Below are 22,288 nucleotides of genomic sequence, written 5' to 3' on the forward strand. Positions count from 1 at the left end.
GTTGAAATGTATTATGTTTTGAGTTTGCATCCCAATATTACACTTCATATAAAGAACAGAAGACTGAAATATAACAAAACCGTTTTAACATTGACCTGACTTTCTGCGTATAACAAAAAGTGTATTAATTATGAAATTATTAAAAGTATTAATAACATTACACCCATGAAGCCACTGTGTCATTTGACTGCAGTTAAGGGCTCCCATAATAAAGGAGGAATATCCCGAGGGAGGGCACGAGGGAGTCTGGGGGCATCAGGAAGGAAGAAGGTAGAGAGGAAGGGGGAGTCGAGGGAGAGGGGGAGTCGATGAATCTCAATGAGCTCCATAGATGATCAGGGATGGGGACGTTATCTCCAGTGACAGTGTTATTCCACTCCATCGATCGGGCCTCACAATAAACTGAAGGCATTTGAATACGTCAATATGTTGATCTAGGGGAACGGGTAAATTATTTGTGTTTGGTCTCCAGTGGAGAATAGGAATCTAAGGCCATAGTAAAAGCTTGTAAGAGCGTCAATTCGAATCTGAGACAGGGGGGGGGGCGAGACCGAGTCAAGACCGAGACCAAGTCAAGACCAGGACCAGAAAAAGGCGAGTCCAATTTAAGACCATGATTGAAATTTTGTCAAATCCCCAAATAATAAGAGTTCAAAATGTCCGGTATTTCTGTGTTTATATTTCAGAACAACATATGGATTCCTTAGACATTCATTATTGTGAAAAAACGCATGCTGAGGTCAAATTGAGTTATTACTAACCCAAACACAGTGGGGAACAATTGGCCTTCTATGCCTTCAGAGAAGTTCTAAGGATTTATAAAATAATTATTAGAATAATAGAATTATAATGATAAAAATATTATTATTTTATTATTTTTAATGATTTTGTGATTTAATCTCTTAAGTTTTTATTGGAAAGGAAAGGGTTAACACTGAAGAGAAAAAAATATCAAATCCGGTTTTTTGGGGGGGGTCTCTGGGGAGGTAAAGCTACAGTTGCTTGCTAAGTCAGCCATTGGCTAGGCCATCAGAAGCTAGATAAAGGCATCTGTCACTCAACATAGATCAACATTTTGGAGTGGCAATGGAATCAACCAATCACATTTTGACTTAATGAGTGGGACCGTTTTTACAAAAACGTATGGAAACTGCCTTCTTGACGGCTAATAGCGAGCAGTAGTTTTCCCAAGGTCTAGCTAGCTAGCTTTGGTTGTCGGCTAGTTTGCAGCGGCTGCAACAGGTGTTATCAAAGAGGATGTTTTTGCAAATTTTTTAGCTTCTCCCTTTTCAAAGATAACTTTCAACAAGAAGTTAAGTTTCAAATGATCATCATCTGGTGAGTGGAACTGTGGTTTTTATTGCAGCATGCTTGCTGTTGTTAGCAATGTCTTTGAAAATAAATGATGCGTGTGAAACATTGTTGCATTTAAAGTGGAACTGACAGCATTTTAGCAAAATTAAATGTTAACTCTGTTCACATATACCCCCAGAAAGATTTTTTTTTTTACATTTTGACAAGCGACCACTTAGATATAAGTGACAAGCACTACTAATATAATGGGCTTCACCATGTTTCATTGAAGTGTACTGCATAGCAGTGAAAGTTCTGCATAGCAGTGAAAGTTTAACATTATGTTTCCGAATGACATCACCAAGAGGTAAAATATATAGTGAAAACAATAGTGGTCCTAAAACGGAACCTTGAGGAACACCCAAAATGTACAGTTGATTTGTCAGAGGACAAACCATCCACAGAGACAAACTGCTATCTTTCTGACAGATAAGATCTAATCCAGGCCAGAACTTGTCCGTGTAGACCAATTTAGGTTTCCAATCCCTTTAAAAGAATGTGATGATCGATGGTATCAAAAGCAGCACTAAGGTCTCGGAGCACGAGGACAGATGCCGAGCCTTGGTCTGACGCCATTAAAAGATAATTTACCACCTTCACAAGTGCAGTCTAAAGTACTAAAACACTTGAGTGTCACCCTTGATCCTAGGTCCTGGCAGAGTTGTGTAGACTCAGGAAAACTGAGCTTTGGAGGAATACTCAGATTTAAAGAGGAGTCCGTAATTTGCTTTCTAATGAATTTACCACAAGTGAAAGCCATCCTCTCTTGGGGAATGCTGCTTTTTAGTTAGCTCTGCGACAGTATCAAAAATACATTTTGGATTGTTCTTATTTTCCTCAATTAAGTTGGAAAAATAGGATGATTGAGCAGCAGTGAGGGCTCTTTGAAACTTCTCTTTGAAACTCTTTCAAACTGCAGTACTGTCTTACCAAGCTAGTCGGAAGACTTCCAGTTTGGTGTGGCGTTATTTCCGTTCCAATTTTCTGGAAGCTTGCTTCAGAGCTCGGGTATTTTCTGTATACCAGAGAGCTAGTTTCTCATGAAATTAGGTTAATTTGTACTCTGACATCCTTGGGTAGGCGGAGGGAGTCTGGAAGGGCATCAAGGAATCTTTGTGTTGTCTGAGAATTTATAGAACGACTTGATGATCCTTGGTTGGGGTCTGAGCAGATTATTTGTTGCGATTGCAAACGTAATAAAATTGTGGTCCTATAGTCCAGGATTATGAGGAAAAACATTAAGATCCACAACATTTATTCCATGGGACAAAACTAGGTCCAGAGTATGACTGTGGCAGTGAGTAGGTCCGGAGACATGTTGAACAAAACCCACTGAGTCGATGATGGCTCCGAAGCCTTTTGGCTTTGGAAACCCAAAGTTGAATGAAAAAAAATTGAGCGAGGGAAAAACTAGAAATATAAATGGTAATTAAAAAGTAAAAACCGTAAAGTTGTCAGGTAGAAAAGTAAGGTGAGCAACAAAATGCACAGCAACATCTAAACAAGTCTGCAAGTTGTGACTGGAAAATGCCCTACTTGCCCTAGCAGAGCTGGTTAGGCTGTTTACATGTTATCTAGAGCAAGGTGACTAGCTATTACTTTCTTTGCCTGCGTTTACTGACACTGGTCATATTCAGCAGGTTTGGGCGTTTGTAAATTCATCACTTGTTCTGCACTTTGGCACACAGACGAGAGAGCTTTGAAATCGGAGTAAATGGCCAGAGTGAATTTGTGAATCAGGAGATATGCTAACTGCATAACAGTCGTTTAAGTTCTTTCTAGCTAACTCAATGACGCCTGCATCTCTAGCTGTGTATAGCCACCAAAAAACGATGTGAGGGGAAAAACTCAGTCACTCACCCACTCCTCCAATGGGATGACCTGACATCCTCCAAGAAGCTAGCTGTTAGGCTCCATGTTTTTAGCTTGCTACAGTTACACTAGCCTATTAGCCACATTATGACTGACTTGTGATCATTGCCCTTGATAGTTTGATTGTATTGACATACCCAGCCTTAGTTACATTGTTTTTGTTTTTGTCCAGAATTTTGAGTCACTGAATCTGAAACAGTGCATCCCAAATGGAGGAAGCAAACAATGTATCAGGCCAGCTGGGATTTACAACCTGATAGCAATATGTTTGGGACTACCAAGAAATGTATTGGTGAATTATATCAATCATGCATTGAACTGCATCCATCTATTCTGCCAAAAATAACTTAGTGTACGTCATGGAACCTATTTTTAAAACCTCTTATAAAGTTGCTTTTGTAGCATAAACTGGGAATTTAACATTTTGGACTGATATTATGATTGTCTGTTTGTTTCATATCTGCAAAGTAGTTAAAACGCTGTCAGTTCCACTTTAAACTTTAGGTTACCGGTTACTTTGTGTGCTAAATGTGAAATATTTTTTGCAATGGGTGTAAATTTAGATTGGGAAATGCTTAGATGTACGTTTAGATTGGTTGTGTTTTTGTATTCTTATGGCTGGGACCTACTGGCTTATGATGTCAGAGTTTATGGACTGCTTATCCTTTAACATCACGCTGTGTGTGACTGCTGTCTTCCCATCGGCTCTATGCAGGGGTGGAGTGGTGCTTTAACATCACGCTGTGTGTGACTGCTGTCTTCCCATCGGCTCTATGCAGGGGTGTAGTGGTGCTTTAACATCACGCTGTGTGTGACTGCTGTCTTCCCATCGGCTCTATGCAGGGGTGTAGTGGTGCTTTAACATCACGCTGTGTGTCACTGCTGTCTTCCCATCGGCTCTATGCAGGGGTGTAGTGGTGCTTTAACATCACGCTGTGTGTGACTGCTGTCTTCCCTTCGGCTCTATGCAGGGGTGTAGTGGTGCTTTAACATCACGCTGTGTGTCACTGCTGTCTTCCCATCGGCTCTATGCAGGGGTGTCGTGGTGCTTTAACATCACGCTGTGTGTGACTGCTGTCTTCCCTTCGGCTCTATGCAGGGGTGTAGTGGTGCTTTAACATCACGCTGTGTGTGACTGCTGTCTTCCCATCGGCTCTATGCAGGGGTGTAGTGGTGCTTTAACATCACGCTGTGTGTGACTGCTGTCTTCCCATCGGCTCTATGCAGGGGTGTCGTGGTGCCTGGAGAAGTGGGAATAGTCTAATTTTGTCACGAAGTTCCCCAAACGGCCCCCCAGCAAAGGAAAGGCCCCTTGTGTGAAAAAGCCTGTTTTCTTATGTTTTTTTTCTCCTATAGATTATTCAGATTTTCACTCTCAAAATCACACCTTTTTTCTTTTAAAGGTTCACCACTCACAAATGCGATGGTCTAAGTCCACAACAATGCTTAAACCACATCAATGTGATTGAGTGGGCCTGGGAAGGCCTGGCTCCCCAGTGGGTGGGTCTCTGTCCACCCAGGCCCATCCATGTCTACGCCCCTGATGCAAACAGCACATGATGACAATTGCACATCACAAATAGCCTACGAACCAACACTTCTGACTATTTTAATACCTGGTTTGCATACCCATTGTTGCCTTACTTAGCATTTACTGGTAGATAAGTTGAAACATCTTTCCTACCCTACCGGATACCGATGTCATTCTTCTGTGAGCTGCTCCATGACAAAACAAGTTGAGAGCTGCACACTTACTGCCTGCAGATTAAATTATGCTGAAACTAAGCTATGTGTGCGGCGCATATGTGAATATATTTCAAGTGCTTTGCAATTGTGTAGGCTACTTTGTGCATGATTTATCTATTGTAATACATAATGGATCAGTCGTATACCTCCACTACACTACTTTGATATACATAAGTAGGGATTAAACAGTGAGTATAAGCAATGCCCACTGAAAAAAAGTGGGTATACCGCTTATACCTGTGTAAACCCTCGACTGCACCACTGACCCTTTGTGTTTTTCAAAAAGTGCTCTCTCCTACAGTGCTCTCTCCTGCTGGTATTACCGTTTCTGTCCTTTCAGAATCACAAACCTGTCACACACTAGGTTCACCACTGAAGGCCTATACACTAGGTTCACCACTGAAGGCCTATACACTAGGTTCACCACTGAAGGCCTATACACTAGGTTCACCACTGAAGGCCTATACACTAGGTTCACCATAACCTGTCACACACTGAAGGCCTATAGGTTCTCCAATGAAGGTCTATAGGTTCTCCACTGAAGGCCTATAGGTTCTCCAATGAAGGCCTATAGGTTCTCCAATGAAGGCCTATAGGTTCACCACTGAAGGCCTATAGGTTCTCCAATGAAGGCCTATAGGTTCTCCAATGAAGGCCTATAGGTTCTCCACTGAAGGCCTATAGGTTCTCCACTGAAGGCCTATAGGTTCTCCAATGAAGGCCTATAGGTTCTCCAATGAAGGCCTATAGGTTCACCACTGAAGGCCTATAGGTTCTCCACTGAAGGCCTATAGGTTCTCCACTGAAGGCCTATAGGTTCTCCAATGAAGGCCTATAGGTTCTCCAATGAAGGCTTATAGGTTCTCCACTGAAGGCCTATAGGTTCTCCACTGAAGGCCTATAGGTTTTCCACTGAAGTTCTACAGGTTCACCACTGAAGGCCTATAGGTTGACCACTGAAGGCCTATAGGTTCTCCACTGAAGGTCTATAGGTTCTCCAATGAAGGCCTATAGGTTGACCACTGAAGGCCTATAGGTTCTCCAATGAAGGCCTATAGATTCTCCACTGAAGGCCTATAGGTTCTCCACTGAAGGCCTATAGGTTCTCCACTGAAGGCCTATAGGTTCTCCACTGAAGTTCTACAGGTTCACCACTGAAGGCCTATAGGTTCTCCAATGAAGGCCTGACATGAATGTTACTGACACTTTCTCTCTGTGTACATCTAAGTGCGATACGTGCTGCTTTGTTCTGGACCAACTGCAATTTACCTACAGTATGTCCTTCTTTGCCGCACATGACCACACAACTGGGAATTAGCCCAGGTGTGACAAAACTAGGGCCTGTAGGACTTGTCTGGTCGACTGAGATGTCAAGAAGGCAGAGCATCTCCTTATCGTGGACAGACTTCTTCCCATTTTAGCAACCATTGAGTCTATATGTTTTGACCATGACAGCTTGCTATCTAGGGTGACACCCAGCAGTTTAGTCTCCTAAACTTGCTCAATAGCCACATCAATCAATAATAGCTCTAAACGAGGTTCAGCGTTGAGCAAGTGATTTGTCCCAAAAAATATACTTTCAGTTATTTTGATATTTTGCACCAGCCTATTGCTAGTTACCTATTCTATGTTAAGTGTCTCAGTTATTTATTTTACTGTTGCAGCTGAAGTGTATACTGTCATCAGCGTACAGAGACACACAGGCTTTATTCAAGGTCAGTGGAAGGGCATTTGTAAAATTAGAAAACAATATTGGCCCTAGCCGGCTGCCCTGAGGTACACCACACTCAACTGAATTTTCATGAGAGAGGCTTCCATTAACGAAAACCCTCTGTGTTCTATTAGATAGCTAACTGTCAATCCATAATAAGGCAGAGGATGCAAATCCATAACACCTACGTTTTTTTCAGCAATAGGTTATGATCAATGACATCAAAAGCTGCACTGAAGTCTAACAAAACAGCTCCCACAATCAAATGAATTGTCACCAAGTGCTATACAGAGACCCAGCCTAAAACTCCAAACAACAAGCAATACAGATGTAGAAGCACGGTGGCTAGGAAAAACTCCCTAGAAAGGCAGAAACCTAGAGAGGAACCAGGCTTTGAGGGGTGGCCAGTCCTCTTCAGGCTGTGCCAGGTGGAGATTATAAGAGTACATGGCCATTAAGGCCAATTTGTTCTTCAAGATGTTCAAACGTTCATAGACAACCAGCAGGGTCAAATAATAATCACAGAGGTTGTAGAGGGTGCAATAGGTCAGCACCTCAGGAGTAAATGGAAGTTGGCTTTTCATAGCCGAGAAGTCAGAGGTCGAGACAGCAGGTGCGGTAGAGAAAGAGAGTCAAAAACAGCAGGTCCGGGACATGATAGCAAGTCCGGTGAACAGGTCAGTGTTCCTTAGCCGCAGGCAGAGCAGTTGACCAGGTGGACTGGGGACAGCCAGGAGATATAAGGCCAGGTAGTCCTGAGGTATGGTCCAGGTGCTCAGGTTCTCCGAGAGGGAGAGAGGAAGAGAGAGAGAATTAGAGGGAGCATACTTAAATTCACACAGGACACCAGGTAAGACAGGAGAATTATACCAGATATAACAGACTGACCCTAGCCCGCTGGCACATAGACTATTGCAGCATAGATACTGGAGGCTGAGGCAGAGAATCCCAGTAGAGACAGGGGAGGCAGAGGCTAGGCAGAGACAGTTTCTATCAATTTCTTTCAGCCAATCATCTGTTATTTGTGTCAGCGCCGAGCATGTTGAGTGCCCTTCCCTGAAACTCTGTTGTTAGTTTGTTTTCTGGAAAATAACGTTGTATTTGATCAGACACATTTTCTTCTTAAAGTTTACTAAGCCCTTTCAACAGGCTGATTGGTCGGCTGTTAAAAGCATAAAAGGGTACTCTGCTATTCTTGGGTAGCGGAATGACCTTTGCCTCCCTCCATGTCTGAGGGCCCACACTGTACTTTAGGCTTAAATGGAATATGTGTCAAACAGGAGTCACAATGTACTACGCTACCAACCTCCGCAATTTACCATCCAGGTTGTCGGTTCCTGATGGTTTGGCCTTATTTATAAATTGCAAAAAAAATATCACCTCTTCCACACCCCCTTTGTGCAGTAACATGCCGTGATTCTGGGGCCTGGGCCTTCAGTGAAGTCCTGCACAGTCCCACCTGAATTAATCCACCTCTTATTACCATCATTATGATGCCATGGCTCTAGACACTATACATTTAGACAGAAACGCAGTATAACCAGGCGTTGCGTCACCTTGACATTGACATTTTTATTCAGAGAATTGCAGGGGAAGAGTACAATACCTTTTCATTGTGCAGCTTCGTTGCCCTGCGCGCTTGTTCGTTGAGCTGTAGATTCACTCGGGTGTCCCCAAAAGTTTTCAAAAGCACCATTGTTTGTAAGTGCCCAGCCGTACTTTGGTGTCTCGTTGCTGCCTTGGTTAGACAACTCAGGTTTGCAAAGCCAGATCACTTGCAAATAATAGGCATCAGCGCAAATAATAGGCATTCCCAGCAGTACAGTTTGCAGTGCTTCTCGGAGCCTGTCTTTGTAGCGTCGGCTTTGTAGCGTCAGCGTCTACCTCTCCTGACAATGTCTAACTTTTCTTGAAAAGTTTGTCTTGAGAATGGCGTTATAATTATATCCTCGACCAAATCGATATCTTCTCCTTCCGCCATTGTGGGTTGAAAAAACAGCTTAGTAGTAATTCGTTGATCAATTTCAGTTTCCAAGTTCTGAGACCTGCCCATATAGGACCTGCCTCTTAATATTGGTAATCCAATCAAAAGACGTGCAGGCACTACGCCTGCTAGCTGGCTCCTGTGTAACACTGGAGCCAGCCAGCAGGCGTACAATAGCCAACTCTAAAGCTGATTTGTTGACACTAAATTTTAATTTCCATTCATTTTTAAGCTACAAGCGCCCGCACTGTTGATTCTGAAGGTCTGAGGGCAGATTTTAGACCCCTGGCAACACACGATGGCTGTATATGATTGGATAAAATATATAACATAAAGACCAGCCCTCCAAATCTCAACCTGGGGCTGGAAGGAGTGCAACCAAGAGGAACGCTATGAAATGAAGAGTGTAACTCTTACTCTGGGGAATAATTTAATACATATTTGTGGGAAAATATATTTTAAAAAACAATTTGTTTTGGCCAATTTGTTTTCTGCTGGCCCTGACGGCCCACCACTGCCTTTGTGGAATTCAAAACTACAGTGCTTGTCTTTCATTATTTAATCCATTATGCATGACTATGAAGTCTCAGCATTTGTTGTTTGCATGACTTACCTAAGTTTGCTAGTCTTGTCAACAAAAAAGTTACTAAAGTGGTTGACAATATCAAAGGGTTTAGTTATGAACAAGCCATCTGCCTCAATGAAGGATGGAAACAAGATTGCTTTTTTGCCTAGAATTTCGTTTAAAGTACTACAGAGCTGTTTACTATCATTCTTTATATAATTTATCCTTGTTCTATCGTAAATTTCTTCTTCTTTTTGTTTAGTTTATTTACTTGATTTCTCAGTTGACTGTACATTTGCCAGTCAGCTGTGTTGTCGGACTTTTTTGCTATTCCCTTTGCCTCGTCCCTCTCAGTCATATCGTTCAATTCAATTCGTCATCTATCCATGTGGATTTCGCAGGTCTAACAGTCCGTTTCTTGATTGGCGCATGTGTGGATACTGTTTTAGAGAAGATTTCTGCAACATTAGTAAAGATGTGATCAATACATGTGGATGATTTAGTTCATGTTTTGTTTGTAAATACCCAGGAAGGTTGACTGATAACTTGAACCAGATTGCAAGCACTGGTTACAGCTTGGAGCTTCTTTTTGAGTAGGCAGCTTGATGACAACCAGTCATCAACTCTATTGATATCACATACATTATCCAACATTTCACACATACATTATAGTCCAAATACAGACTTTTAGCACTTGTTGGTCTATAGAAACTTCCTGCAAGAATAGGCTTTAGGTGAGGTTGACCTGTAGCCATATTAGATCCAAATCAACTGACATGTGATCCTCTTTCAGCCTAACAGGAATATGACTCCAGATATACAGTACATGGATCTATTTTTAGGAAATCGACCTCAAGCGATGTTCTTTTTTTTAAGTAAAGGAATTTTGTGTGTTTAATTGGATAGAGAAGATATTGTAGAGGCCACTAATGTTATTCTGTTTGACTGAACTGTCTGTGTGTTCTCTCCAACCACAGGTTCAGCCCGTACGAGTGGTACAACCCCCATCCGTGCAACCCAGACTCGGACGTGGTGGAAAACAATTTTACACTGCTCAATAGTTTCTGGTTCGGCGTCGGGGCTCTCATGCAGCAAGGTAGTTGCCTCAGCCTGCTGGTGCTGTGGCTATCTCTGTGTCCTACTCTCTCTGGGGGCCAAGGGCCAAGGTTTTAGGCCAGGCTCCGGGGTACACACAGGGGTCTCTGGGTGTGTGCTGCTACACTCTTAGAAAAAGAAAGTGCTATCGAAAACCGAAAAGGATTCTTTGACTGTTTACATAGGTGAACCCTTTTTGGTTCCAGGTAGACCCCTTTCCACAGAGGGTTCTGCATGGAACCTCAAAGGGTTCTACCTGGAGCCAAAAATGGTTCTCATACGGGGACAGCCGAAGAACAATTTTGGAACCGTTTTTTCTTAATAGTGTAGGTGGAAAGAAAGAGTTACGGGGCATCTATACATGCTTTATAAAGGGCTTATAAATGGCTTAGTTTAGCCTGAAAAGATGCAGCTCAATTAAGTATATGAAGTATATGTATATGAAGGATGGGGCTAAAAACAAACAAAAGATAACTAATGTAAAATATACTGTGTACATAAAATGTATATAGTATGTGTATAAGCTGGAGGTAGAAGCCTAAGTGTTGTTGTCCATTAGTTTACTCCAATTAGGGGAGGGGTGGTAGGGTTAGGGTAAGATAACAAAGGAAAATAAATAAATATATGTATTAATAATGTGTAATGTATGTATTAATATAATAAGTACATATATATATACATATATTTATTTATTTATATTCCTTATATATATATATAAAAAACGTCTGAGTGGAATTTGAGATTTTTGGTTCCAACCTACATGTCTTTGTGAGACGCAGAGTAGGTGAACAGAAGATCTCCGCATGTGTGGTTCCCACCGGGAAGCATGGAGGAGGAGGTGTGATGGTGTGCTTTGCTGGTGACACTGTCTGTGATTTATTTAGAATTCAAGGCACACTTAACCAGCATGGCTACTGCAGCATTCTGCAGCGATACGCCATCCCATCTGGCTTGCGTTTAGTGGGACTATCATTTGTTTTTCAACAGGACAATGACCCAAAACACACCTCCCAGGCTGTGTAATGGCTGTTTAACCAATAAGGAGAGTGATGGAGTGCTGCATCAGATGACCTCAATCCAATTGAGATGGTTTGGGATGAGTTGAACCGCAGAGTGAAGGAAAAGAAGCCAACAAGTGCTCAGCATATGTGGGATCTCCTTCAAGACTATTGGAAAAGCATTCCTCGTGAAGCTGATTGAGAGAATGACAAGAGTGTACAAAGCTGTCATCAAGGCAAAGGGTGGCTACTTTGAAGAATCTTGATTTGGCATATACTTGTTTGGTTACTACATGATTCCATATGTGTTATTTCATAGTTTTGATGTCTACACTATTATTCTACAATGTAGAAAAAAAAAATGTAAGCCTTGAATGAGTAGGTGTTCTAAAACTTTTGACCGGTAGTGTGTATATAAAAATATATACATTTCTAAAAAATATGTATGGGGGATTGGAAATGATGTAAAAAATTACATTAATAGAAGCCGCTACCTATTTGCAATGTTGAAGCTGATCCACCCCATCAAAATACAAAAAAATTAAAAACAATGACAGGTTGGTGTCATGTGCCACTACACAGAGTACTCTCCCATTGCCCACAGCCAATCAGCACCCAGAGAGTAGTGGGACATGGGGTCAGGATGTGAGGTTATCTTGGGTACATGACTGTCAGACCCATCCAGTTTGTCTGTTTCCACAAAAGTTGCTTATTGTAAAATGTTAACATATCAATTCAAAGATGTGACCCATTTGTGATAACGGATGGTAAGTTGAATGAGTACACCTTTCCAAGTACACCTTGGACCAGGTGAAGCCTATTTTAGAACAGAAATTCTCTGTCAATGGATATTCTTCATTCAATATGCTTTTTAAGCCAGGAGTGGGCTTAATCTGGTCTGGGAAACCAAGTCCTAGCTTTAGTATAACACCTATCAACCATTCTTGGTCTCAGACGGACTGTCTCAGGTGCCTGGATTCGGCCTAATTCCGGGTGATCCACAGTGCACAATATACACCCCAAACAACTCAATATACAGCCCAAACAACTCCCACAGATCTTTGTAGATGCTACCCACTACAGTGTGTGGATATCTTCTCCATGGAGATACTATCTTTTCCCAGCTGCATCTTCTGGAAGTCTTTTTATCTGTCTCTACTTCCTACCCCCCTTTCCTCACCTTCTAACCCAGGCTCAGAGCTCATGCCCAAGGCCCTGTCCACCAGGATTGTGGGAGGCATCTGGTGGTTCTTCACCCTGATCATCATCTCCTCCTACACGGCCAACCTGGCTGCCTTCCTCACCGTGGAGCGCATGGAGTCGCCCATCGACTCGGCAGACGACCTGGCCAAACAGACCAAGATCCTGTACGGAGTGGTGGAGGACGGATCAACCATGACCTTCTTTAAGGTAGCTAGTTGGGCGAACCATTGGGCTGTATGCGACAAGTGGCCTTCTGAGGCGTTGTGGTTGTGGAGAAACCAGTTCAAACTGTATTTTCTTATGCTGCTGAAAATATTGATATTTTTCACACAAGTTATTTTGTTGTTCTTTACATCGTACTTCTTGCAATGCCGCTTAATCAAGCATGGTAACACTTTATTTGACAAAAAAATCGAAAATCAAATTTATTTGTCACATACACATGGTTAGCAGATGTTAATGCGAGTGTAGCGAAATGCTTGTGCTTCTAGTTCCGACAATGCAGTAATAACCAACAAGTAATCTAACTAACAATTCCTAAACTACTATCTTATACACAGTGTAAGGGGATAAAGAATATGTACATAAGGATATATGAATGAGTGATGGTACAGAGCAGCATAGGCAAGATACAGTAGATGGTATCTAGTACAGTATATACATATGAGATGAGTATGTAAACAAAGTGGCATAGTTAAAGTGGCTAGTGATACATGTATTACATAAGGATGCAGTCGATGATCTAGTGTTCAGTATATACGTATGCATATGAGATGAATAATGTAGGGTAAGTAACATTATATAAGGTAGCATTGTTTAAAGTGGCATTGTTTAAAGGTCACATTGACATGGAAAGTGCTAGTCATTTTAATAGGTGTCTGCTGTGGAAAAAGGCATCTGCTCCAACTCAAATGTAACACACCTGATTCAGCTGGTTAAGGTTCTGATGAGGAGCCATTTAGTAGAATCAGGTGTGCTATATTTGTGTTGGAGCGAAAGCTTGCAGGACAGCAGATGTCCTGAAGAAGCGTTGGACTCAACCCTGCTTTAGAGCAACTAGACTCTGATTGTCGATGATCACAAGCATTTCGCTACACCCGCAATAACATCTGTTAAACACGTGTCTGTGAGCAGAAACATTGGATTTGATTTGATAAGGTAATTTCCACATACTATGTCAAGCACTTTGAGCTACTGTAAAAGGCCAGCGTGATGTACTGGAAAAGGCCGGCGCTATGTACTGGAAAAGGCCGCTGCTATGTACTGGAAAAGGCCAGCTCTATGTACTGGAAAAGGCCAGCTCTATGTACTGGAAAAGGCCAGCGCTATGTACTGGAAAAGGACAGCTCTATGTACTGGAAAAGGCCAGCGCTATGTACTGGAAAAGGCCAGCGCTATGTACTGGAAAAGGCCAGCTCTATGTACTGGAAAAGGCCAGCTCTATGTACTGGAAAAGGCCAGCGCTATGTACTGTAAAAGGCCGGCGCTATGTACTGGAAAAGGCTAGCTCTATGTACTGTAAAAGGCCAGCTCTGTGTACTGGAAAAGGCCAGCTCTATGCACTGGAAAAGGCCAGCTCTATGTACTGGAAAAGACCAGCTCTATGTACTGGAAAAGGCCAGCTCTATGTACTGTACATCCAATCATTTATTCATTACTATCATTAGAACAGTTGGAATTCTTCTGTCACATTTTCTTCCTCTGGTCGTTTCTCAGAAGACTAAGATCTCCACCTACGATAAGATGTGGGAGTTCATGAACAGCCGGCGATCGTCAGTGATGGTGAAAGACATAGACGCAGGAATCCAGCGTGTGCTCACCTCAGACTACGCCTTCCTCATGGAGTCCACCACCATCGAGTTCGTCACCCAGCGCAACTGCAACCTCACCCAGATAGGAGGCCTCATCGACTCCAAGGCCTACGGAGTGGGGACACCCATGGGTAAGGTCTATTGTCCTTGTTGTCTATATAGTCTATCATCCATATTGGCTAAATTTCTTATATCTCCTATATCCCCTTCTACCTGTCAATGGCAATGTATGTTACTGGGGCGGTAGGTAGCCTAGTGTATAGAGCGTTGGACTAGTATCCGAAAGGTTGCAAGATCAAATCCCCAAGCTGACAAGGTAAAAATCTGTCGTTCTGCCCCTGAACAAGGCAGTTAACCCAGGCTGTACCTAGGCTGTCATTGGGACAACTGTTTTCCTTGGCCTGTAAAGATGCTGTACAACAGAGAAGGTGCTGGGCCCGTTTTCCTGAAACAAATCATATTTCGGATAATAATGAACAAAATCTCATGTGAAGGCGGTACCTATATTCTAGATCAGCCTACTCTGAAACGCTTGATACGGCACATACTGTATGCTGTATGTGTGCAGGTCACATCTCATGGACTCCAGAGGAAACAGGAGGAAAGCTGCTGCTAGTGTTTTATAATTCTAGGGTTAGTGATGAGGCTGCAGATAACTGCCCCTACCCCAATATGGCCTCATCCATCACCAGCATTATGAACGCCATCAAAACATCTGAACCTGTTCACTGTTGATTAGTATTGGTGGGTATGGGTCTGCAGGGATACTGTGTGTTGCTGATATGACTCGGCTGTTTTTGGTGTCAGGAGCGCCGGTTCCAGTAGCTCAGAAATGTCTGCCCTCCTAGGTATTTCACGCACAACAGTGTCTAAGGGTTTACATAGAATGGTGGGACAAACAAAAATGTATGTATGGTTAGTAGTAGTGGACACTGATATTGATAATGGAATATATATATATTTATATAATATATAATAATATATGAATATATGTATATATATATATATATATATACTTGCACAATTGGTGGCTGACTAAATACTTTTTTTGCCCCACTGTATATGTATAATATATTATACATATATATATATATATATATATATATATATATATATATATATATATATATATATATATATATATATATATATATATATATGTATGTGTGTGTGTGTGTGTGTGTACTGTGTATATATATATATATATATATATATATATATATATATATATAAATACATATATATATATATATATATAAATATATATATATATATATATATATATATATATATATATATATATGTATATATATATATATATGTATAATATATTATACATATACAGTGGGGCAAAAAAAGTATTTAGTCAGCCACCAATTGTGCAAGTTCTCCCACTTAAAAAGATGAGAGAGGCCTGTCATTTTCATCATCGGTACACTTCAGCTATGACAGACAAAATGAGAAAAAAAATCCAGAAAATCACATTGTGGGATTTTTAATGAATTTATTTGCAAATTATGGTGCGGTGAGCGATATATATATATATATATATATATACACACACACACTACCGGTCAACATTTTTAGAACACCTACCAATTCAAGGGTTTTTCTTTATTTTTTACTATTTTTTACATTGTAGAATAATAGTGAAGACATCAAAACCATGGAATCATGTAGTAACCAAAAAAAGGTTAATCAAAATATATTTTGTGTTTGAGATTCTTGATGACAGCTTTGCACACTCTTGGCATTCTCTCAACCAGCTCCATGAGGAAGTAATCTGGAATTCATTTCAATTAGCAAGTTGGCACCGACAGAGTATTTTGTTTTTATGTATTATTTCTTACATTGTTACCCCAGGAAATATTAAGTATTATTACATACAGCCGGGAAGAAATATTGGATATAAGAGCAACGTCAACTTAACAACATTACGACCAGGAATAGAATTTTCCCAAAGCGGATCCTCTGTTCGGACCACCACCCAGGACAATGGATCTGATCCCAGTAGGCGACCCAAAACAACGGCCTTCAGAAGGGGCAGACGGAGCGGTCTTCTGGTCAGGCACCGTAGTTTGGTCACATCGCTCACCGCTCCCGAGTATACCCCTCGCCAATGTCCAGTCTCTTGACAACAAGGTAGTTGAAATTCAAGCAAGGGTTTCCTTCCAGAGAGACATCAAACATTCTCTGTTTCACGGAAACATGGCTCACTCGGGATATGTTATCAGAGTCGGTACAGCCACCCAGTTCCTTCACGCATCATGGCAACAGAAACAAACATCTCTCTGGTAAGGAGAAGGGCGGGCGTGTATGCCTTATGATTAATGACTTGTGGTGTGATCATAATGAAAGAACTTCACTGGACTCTATTTAAACTGGAAACCCTATATCCTGAAGCTGCATTCATTGTAGCTTTGTAACAAAACTAATCTGAAAACAAGCTCCCTAAATTTGAACAGCATATAAAATGCACGGCTCGAGCTGGCAGCATTCTGGGTCATCGCTACTCTAAATTCCGCGACACATACAAAGCCCTTCCTCGCCCTCCTTTCTGCAAATCTGACCACGACTCCATTTTGTTGCTCCCAGCCTAAAGACAGAAACTTAAACAGGAAACGCCCATGCTGAGGTCTGTCCAATGCTGGTCCGACAAATCGGATTCCACGATTCAAGATTGCTTCGATCACAAGGACTGGGATATGTTCCGGAATAGCCTCAGACAACAACATTGATGTATACGCTGACTCGGTGAGCGAGTTTATTAGCAAGTGCATCTGTGATGTTGTACCCACGGTGACTAAAACCTTCCCTAACTAGAAAACGTGGATTGATGGCAGCCTTCGAGCAAAACTGAAAGCGCGAACCCCTGCTTTTAATCACGGTAAGGTGACCGGAAACATGATCGAATACAAAAAGTGTAGCTATTTCCTCCGCAAGGCAATCAACCAAGCTAAGTGTCAGTATAGAGACAAAGTAAAGTCACAATTCAATGGCTCAAACACGAGTCGTACGTGGCAGGGTCTACAGTCAATCACGGATTACAAAAAGAAAACCAGCCCCGTCGCAGACACCGACGTCTTGCTCCCAGACAAACTAAACAACTTCTTTGCTCGCTTTAAGGACAATACAGTGCCAATGACACAGCCCGAAATCAAAACCTGTGGGCTCTTCTCCACAGTGGCCAACATGAGTAAAACATTTAAATATGTTAACCCTCGCAAGGCTGCTGGTCCAGACAGCATCCCTAGCCACGTCCTCAGAGCATGCGCAGACCAGCTTACTGGTGTGTTTACGGACATATTCAATCAATCCCTAACCCAGTCTGCTGTGCCCACATGCTTCAAGACGGCCACCATTGTTCCTGTACCCAAGAAAGCTAAGGTAACTGAGCTAAATGACTATCGCCCCGTAGCACTCACTTCCGTCATCATGAAGTGCTTTGAGAGACAAGTCAAGGATCATATCACCTCCACCCTACCTGAAACCCTAGACCCATTCCAATTCTCCTACCGCCCCAATACGTCCACAGACGACGCAATGGAAATCACACTGCACACTGCCCTAACCCATCTGGAGAAGAGGAATACCTATGTAAGAATGCTGTTCATCGATTACAGCTCAGCATTTAACACCATAGTACCCTCCAAACTCGTCATTAAGCACAAGACCCTGGGTCTCGACCCCGCTCTGTGCAACTGGGTCCTGGACCATCTGACGAGCCTCCCCCAGGTGGTGAGGGTAGGAAACAAACAACATTGATCCTCAACACTGGGGCCCCACAAGGGTGCATTCTCAGCCTTCTCCTGTACTCCCTGTTCAACCATGACTGCGTGGCCATGCACGCCTCCAACTCAATCATCAAGTTTGCAGATGACACTACAGTGGGAGGCTTGATTACCAACAATGACGAGACGGCCTACAGGGAGGAGGTGAGGGACCTCGGAGTGTGGTGTCAGGAAAATAACCTCACACTCAACGTCAACAAAACAAAGGAGATGATCGTGGACTTCAGGAAATAGCAGAGGGAGCACCCCCCTATCCACATCAGAGACTGAAAAGATCCACCCACACAGAGAGCGTAGTGAAGAAGGCCCAACAGCACACTGGTGCACATTACAAAATAGATGTCAAATGGGAAAAGGAGGGAAAAATATGTGGAGATCTTGAAGCAACATCTCAAGACATCAGTCAGGAAGTTAAAGTTATTGACTGTACGTTTGTTTATTCCATATCTTTGTTGTTGTCTGTGTCACACTGCTTTGCTTTATCTTGGCCAGATCGCAGTTGTAAATGAGAATTTAAATGTTTAACTGGCCAACCAGTTAAATAAAGGTGAAAGAAAATGGGGGAAAAAGCTTGGTTGTAAATGTGTCTTCCAAATGGACAATGAACCCAATCATACTTCCAACGTTGTGGCAAAATGGCTTAAGGACAACAAAGTCAAGGTATTGGAGTGGCCATCACAAAGCCCTGGCCTCAATCCATTAGAAAATTTGTGGGCAGAACTGAAAAATGTGTGCAAGGAGACCTACAAACCTGACTCAGTTACACCGGCTCTGTCAGGAGGAATGGACCAAAATTCACCCAACTTATTGTGGGAAACTTGTGGAAGGATTCCGGAAACATTAGACCCAAGTTAAACAATTTAAAGGCAATGCTACCAAATACTAATTGAGTGTATGTAAACTTCTGACCCACTGGGAATGTGATGAAAGAAATAAAAGCTGAAAGAAATAATTCTCTACTATTATTCTGACATTTCACATTCTTAAAATAAAGTGGTGAACCTAACTGACCTCTAAGACATGGGATTTTTAATAGGATTACATGTCAGGAATTGTGAAAAACTGAGTTAATGTATTTGTGTCATAGTCGTCATAACGACCAAGGCGCAGCGTGATATGAATACATACTTCTTTCAATGAAGAATAAACACTGAACAAACTATTCAAAACAACAAACCGAACCGTGAAGCTAATATGGTTAGTGCAGACAGGCAACTAAACATATACCCAAGGAATATGGCTACCTAAATATGGTCCCCAATCAGAGACAACGATAAACAGCTGCCTCTGATTGAGAACCAATCTAGGCAACCATAGACATATAAACACCTAGACTTAGAAAAACCCCTAGACAAACAAAACCCCTAGACAATACAAAAACTAAACAAACCACCCGTGTCACACCCTGACCAAACCAAAATAATAAAGAAAACAAAGATAACTAAGGTCAGGGCGTGACAATTTGTCTAAGGTTTATGTAAACCTATAACTTCAACTGTATTTATATGTGCATATTCTTATTCATTCCTTTACACTTGTGTGTGTAAGGTAGTTGTTGGGAAAGAGTTAGATTACTTGTTAGATATTACTTACTAGAAGCACAAGCATTTCGCTACACTCGCATTAACATCTGCTAACCATGTGTACGTGACCAATAACATTTGATTTGATTAACAGGTGTGTCTTCTTAAAAGTTAATTTGTGGAATTTTCTTCCTTCTTAATGCGTTTAAGGCAATCAGTTGTGTTGAGGGGTATACAGAAGATAGCCTTATTTAGTAAAACATCAAGTCCATATTATGGCAAGAACGAACAGCTGAAATAAGCAAAGAGAAACAGCAGTCCATCATTACTTTAAGACATGAAGATCAGTCAACCCAAAAACATTTCAAGAACTCTGAGAGTATCTTCAAGTGCAGTCGCAAAAACCATCAAGCGCTATGATGAAACTGGCCCTCATGAGGACCGCCACAGGAAAGGAAGACCCAGAGTTACCTCTGCTGCAGAGGATAAGTTACCAGCCTCAGAAATATTATTTCGTTAAAATAAAGAAAAAAGAAAAACCCTTGATTGAGTCGGTGTTCTACAACTTTTGACCGGTAGTGTATATATACATTGCATTCAGAAAGTATTCAGACCCCTTGACTTTTTTCTCATTTTGTTATCTTACAGCCTTGTTCTAAAATTGATTAAATTGTTTTTGTCCCCCCTCATCAATATACACACAACCCCCCCATAATGACGAAGCAAAAACACATTTTTAGAAATGGTTGCAAATGTATTTAATAATAATAATTAAATATGACATTTACATAAGAGTTCAGACCCTTTACTCTGTACTTTGTTGAAGCACCTTTGGCAGTGATTACAATCTCATCTCTTATTGGGTATGAAGCTACAAGCTTCGGACCCCTGTATTTGGGGAGTTTCTCCCATTCTTCTCTGCAGATCCTCTCAAGGTCTGTCAGGTTGAATGAGGAGCATCACTGCACAGCTATTTTCAGGTCTCTCGAGAGATATTCGATCGGGTTCAAGTCCGGGCTCTGGCTGGGCCACTCAAGGACATTCAGAGACTTGTCCCGAAGCCACTCCTGCGTTATCTTGGCTTAGTGCTTAGAGAAGGTGAACCTTCGCCCCAGTCTGAGGTCCTGAGCGCTCTGGAGCAGGTTTTCATCAAGGATCTCTCTGTACTTTGCTCCGATCATCTTCCCCTCAATCCTAACTAGTTTCCCAGTCTCTACTGCTGAAAACAGCCCCACAGCATGATGCTGCCACCACCATGCTTCACCGTGGGGATGGTGCCAGGATTCCTCCAGAACTGATGCTTGGCATTCAGGCCAAAAAGTTCAATCTTGGTTTCATCAGACCAGAGAATCTGGGTTCTCATGGTCTAAGAGTCTTTAGGTGTCTTGTAACAAACTCCATGTGCCTTTTAATGAGGAGTGGCTTCAGTCTGGCCACTATACCATAAAGGCCTGATTGGTGGACTGCTGCAGAGATGGTTTTCCTTCTGGAAGGTTCTCCCATCTCCACAGAGGAACTCAGGAACATCTGTCAGAGTGACCATCGGGTTCTTGGTAACCTCCCTGACCAAGGTACTTTTTCCTGGTTGCTCAGTTTGGCCGGGTGGCAGCTCTTGGAAGAGTCTTGGTTGGTTCCAAACGTCTTCCATTTAAGAATGATGGAGGCCACTATGTTCTTGGGGACCTTCAATGCTGCAGAAATATTTTAGTACCCTTCCCCAGATCTGTGCCTTGATACAATCATGTCTCGGACCTCTACGGACTATTCCTTTGACCTTATGGCTTGGTTTTTGCTCTGACATGCACTGTCAACTGTGGGACCTTAGATAGACAGGTGTATGGCTTTCAGATCATGTTCAATCAATTGAATTTACTGAAGGTGAAGTTGCAGAAACATCTCAAGGATGACCAATGGAAACAGGATGCACCTGAGCTCAATTTCGAGTCTCATAGCAAAGGGTCTGAATACTTATGTAACTAAGGTATTTCTGTTTTTCTCTTTGTTATTATGGGGTATTATGTGTAGATTGATGAGGATTTTTTAAATGTAATCCATTTCATAATAAGGCTGTAACGTAACAAAATGTGTAAAAGGGGAAGGGGTCTGAATACTTTCCCAATGTATCTATGTAGAGTATATACCTTCTCAACAAGGGGAAGGGGTCTGAATACTTTCCCAATGTATCTATGTACAGTATATACCTTCTCAACAAGGGGAAGGGGTCTGAATACTTTCCCAATGCCCTGTATCTATGTACAGTATATACCTTCTCAACAAGGGGAAGGGGTCTGAATACTTTCCCAATGTATCTATGTACAGTATATACCTTCTCAACAAGGGGAAGGGGTCTGAATACTTTCCCAATGCCCTGTATCTATGTACAGTATATACCTTCTCAACAAGGGGAAGGGGTCTGAATACTTTCCCAATGCCCTGTATCTATGTACAGTATATACCTTCTCAACAAGGGGAAGGGGTCTGAATACTTTCCCAATGCCCTGTATCTATGTACAGTATATACCTTCTCAACAAGGGGAAGGGGTCTGAATACTTTCCCAATGCCCTGTATCTATGTACAGTATATACCTTCTCAACAAGGGGAAGGGGTCTGAATACTTTCCCAATGCCCTGTATCT

At 41.9% G+C, this 22,288-nt stretch overlaps 1 protein-coding gene across 1 annotated transcript in view; it reads left to right on the forward strand.

Annotated features, from left to right (window-relative positions):
* The window catches only part of LOC135505654 (glutamate receptor ionotropic, kainate 2-like), a 149,770-nt gene that overhangs the window by 109,633 nt on the left and 17,849 nt on the right, over nt 1-22,288 (forward strand). Inside the window, exons 15-17 of the mRNA XM_064924702.1 lie at nt 10,209-10,327; nt 12,517-12,734; nt 14,244-14,469. Coding sequence (XP_064780774.1) covers nt 10,209-10,327; nt 12,517-12,734; nt 14,244-14,469 — 563 coding nt within the window. The remainder of the gene's footprint in view (nt 1-10,208; nt 10,328-12,516; nt 12,735-14,243; nt 14,470-22,288) is intronic.

The sequence above is a fragment of the Oncorhynchus masou genome, chromosome 19 (genome assembly GCF_036934945.1).
Source record: "Oncorhynchus masou masou isolate Uvic2021 chromosome 19, UVic_Omas_1.1, whole genome shotgun sequence".
Classification (NCBI taxonomy): Eukaryota; Metazoa; Chordata; class Actinopteri; order Salmoniformes; family Salmonidae; genus Oncorhynchus; species Oncorhynchus masou.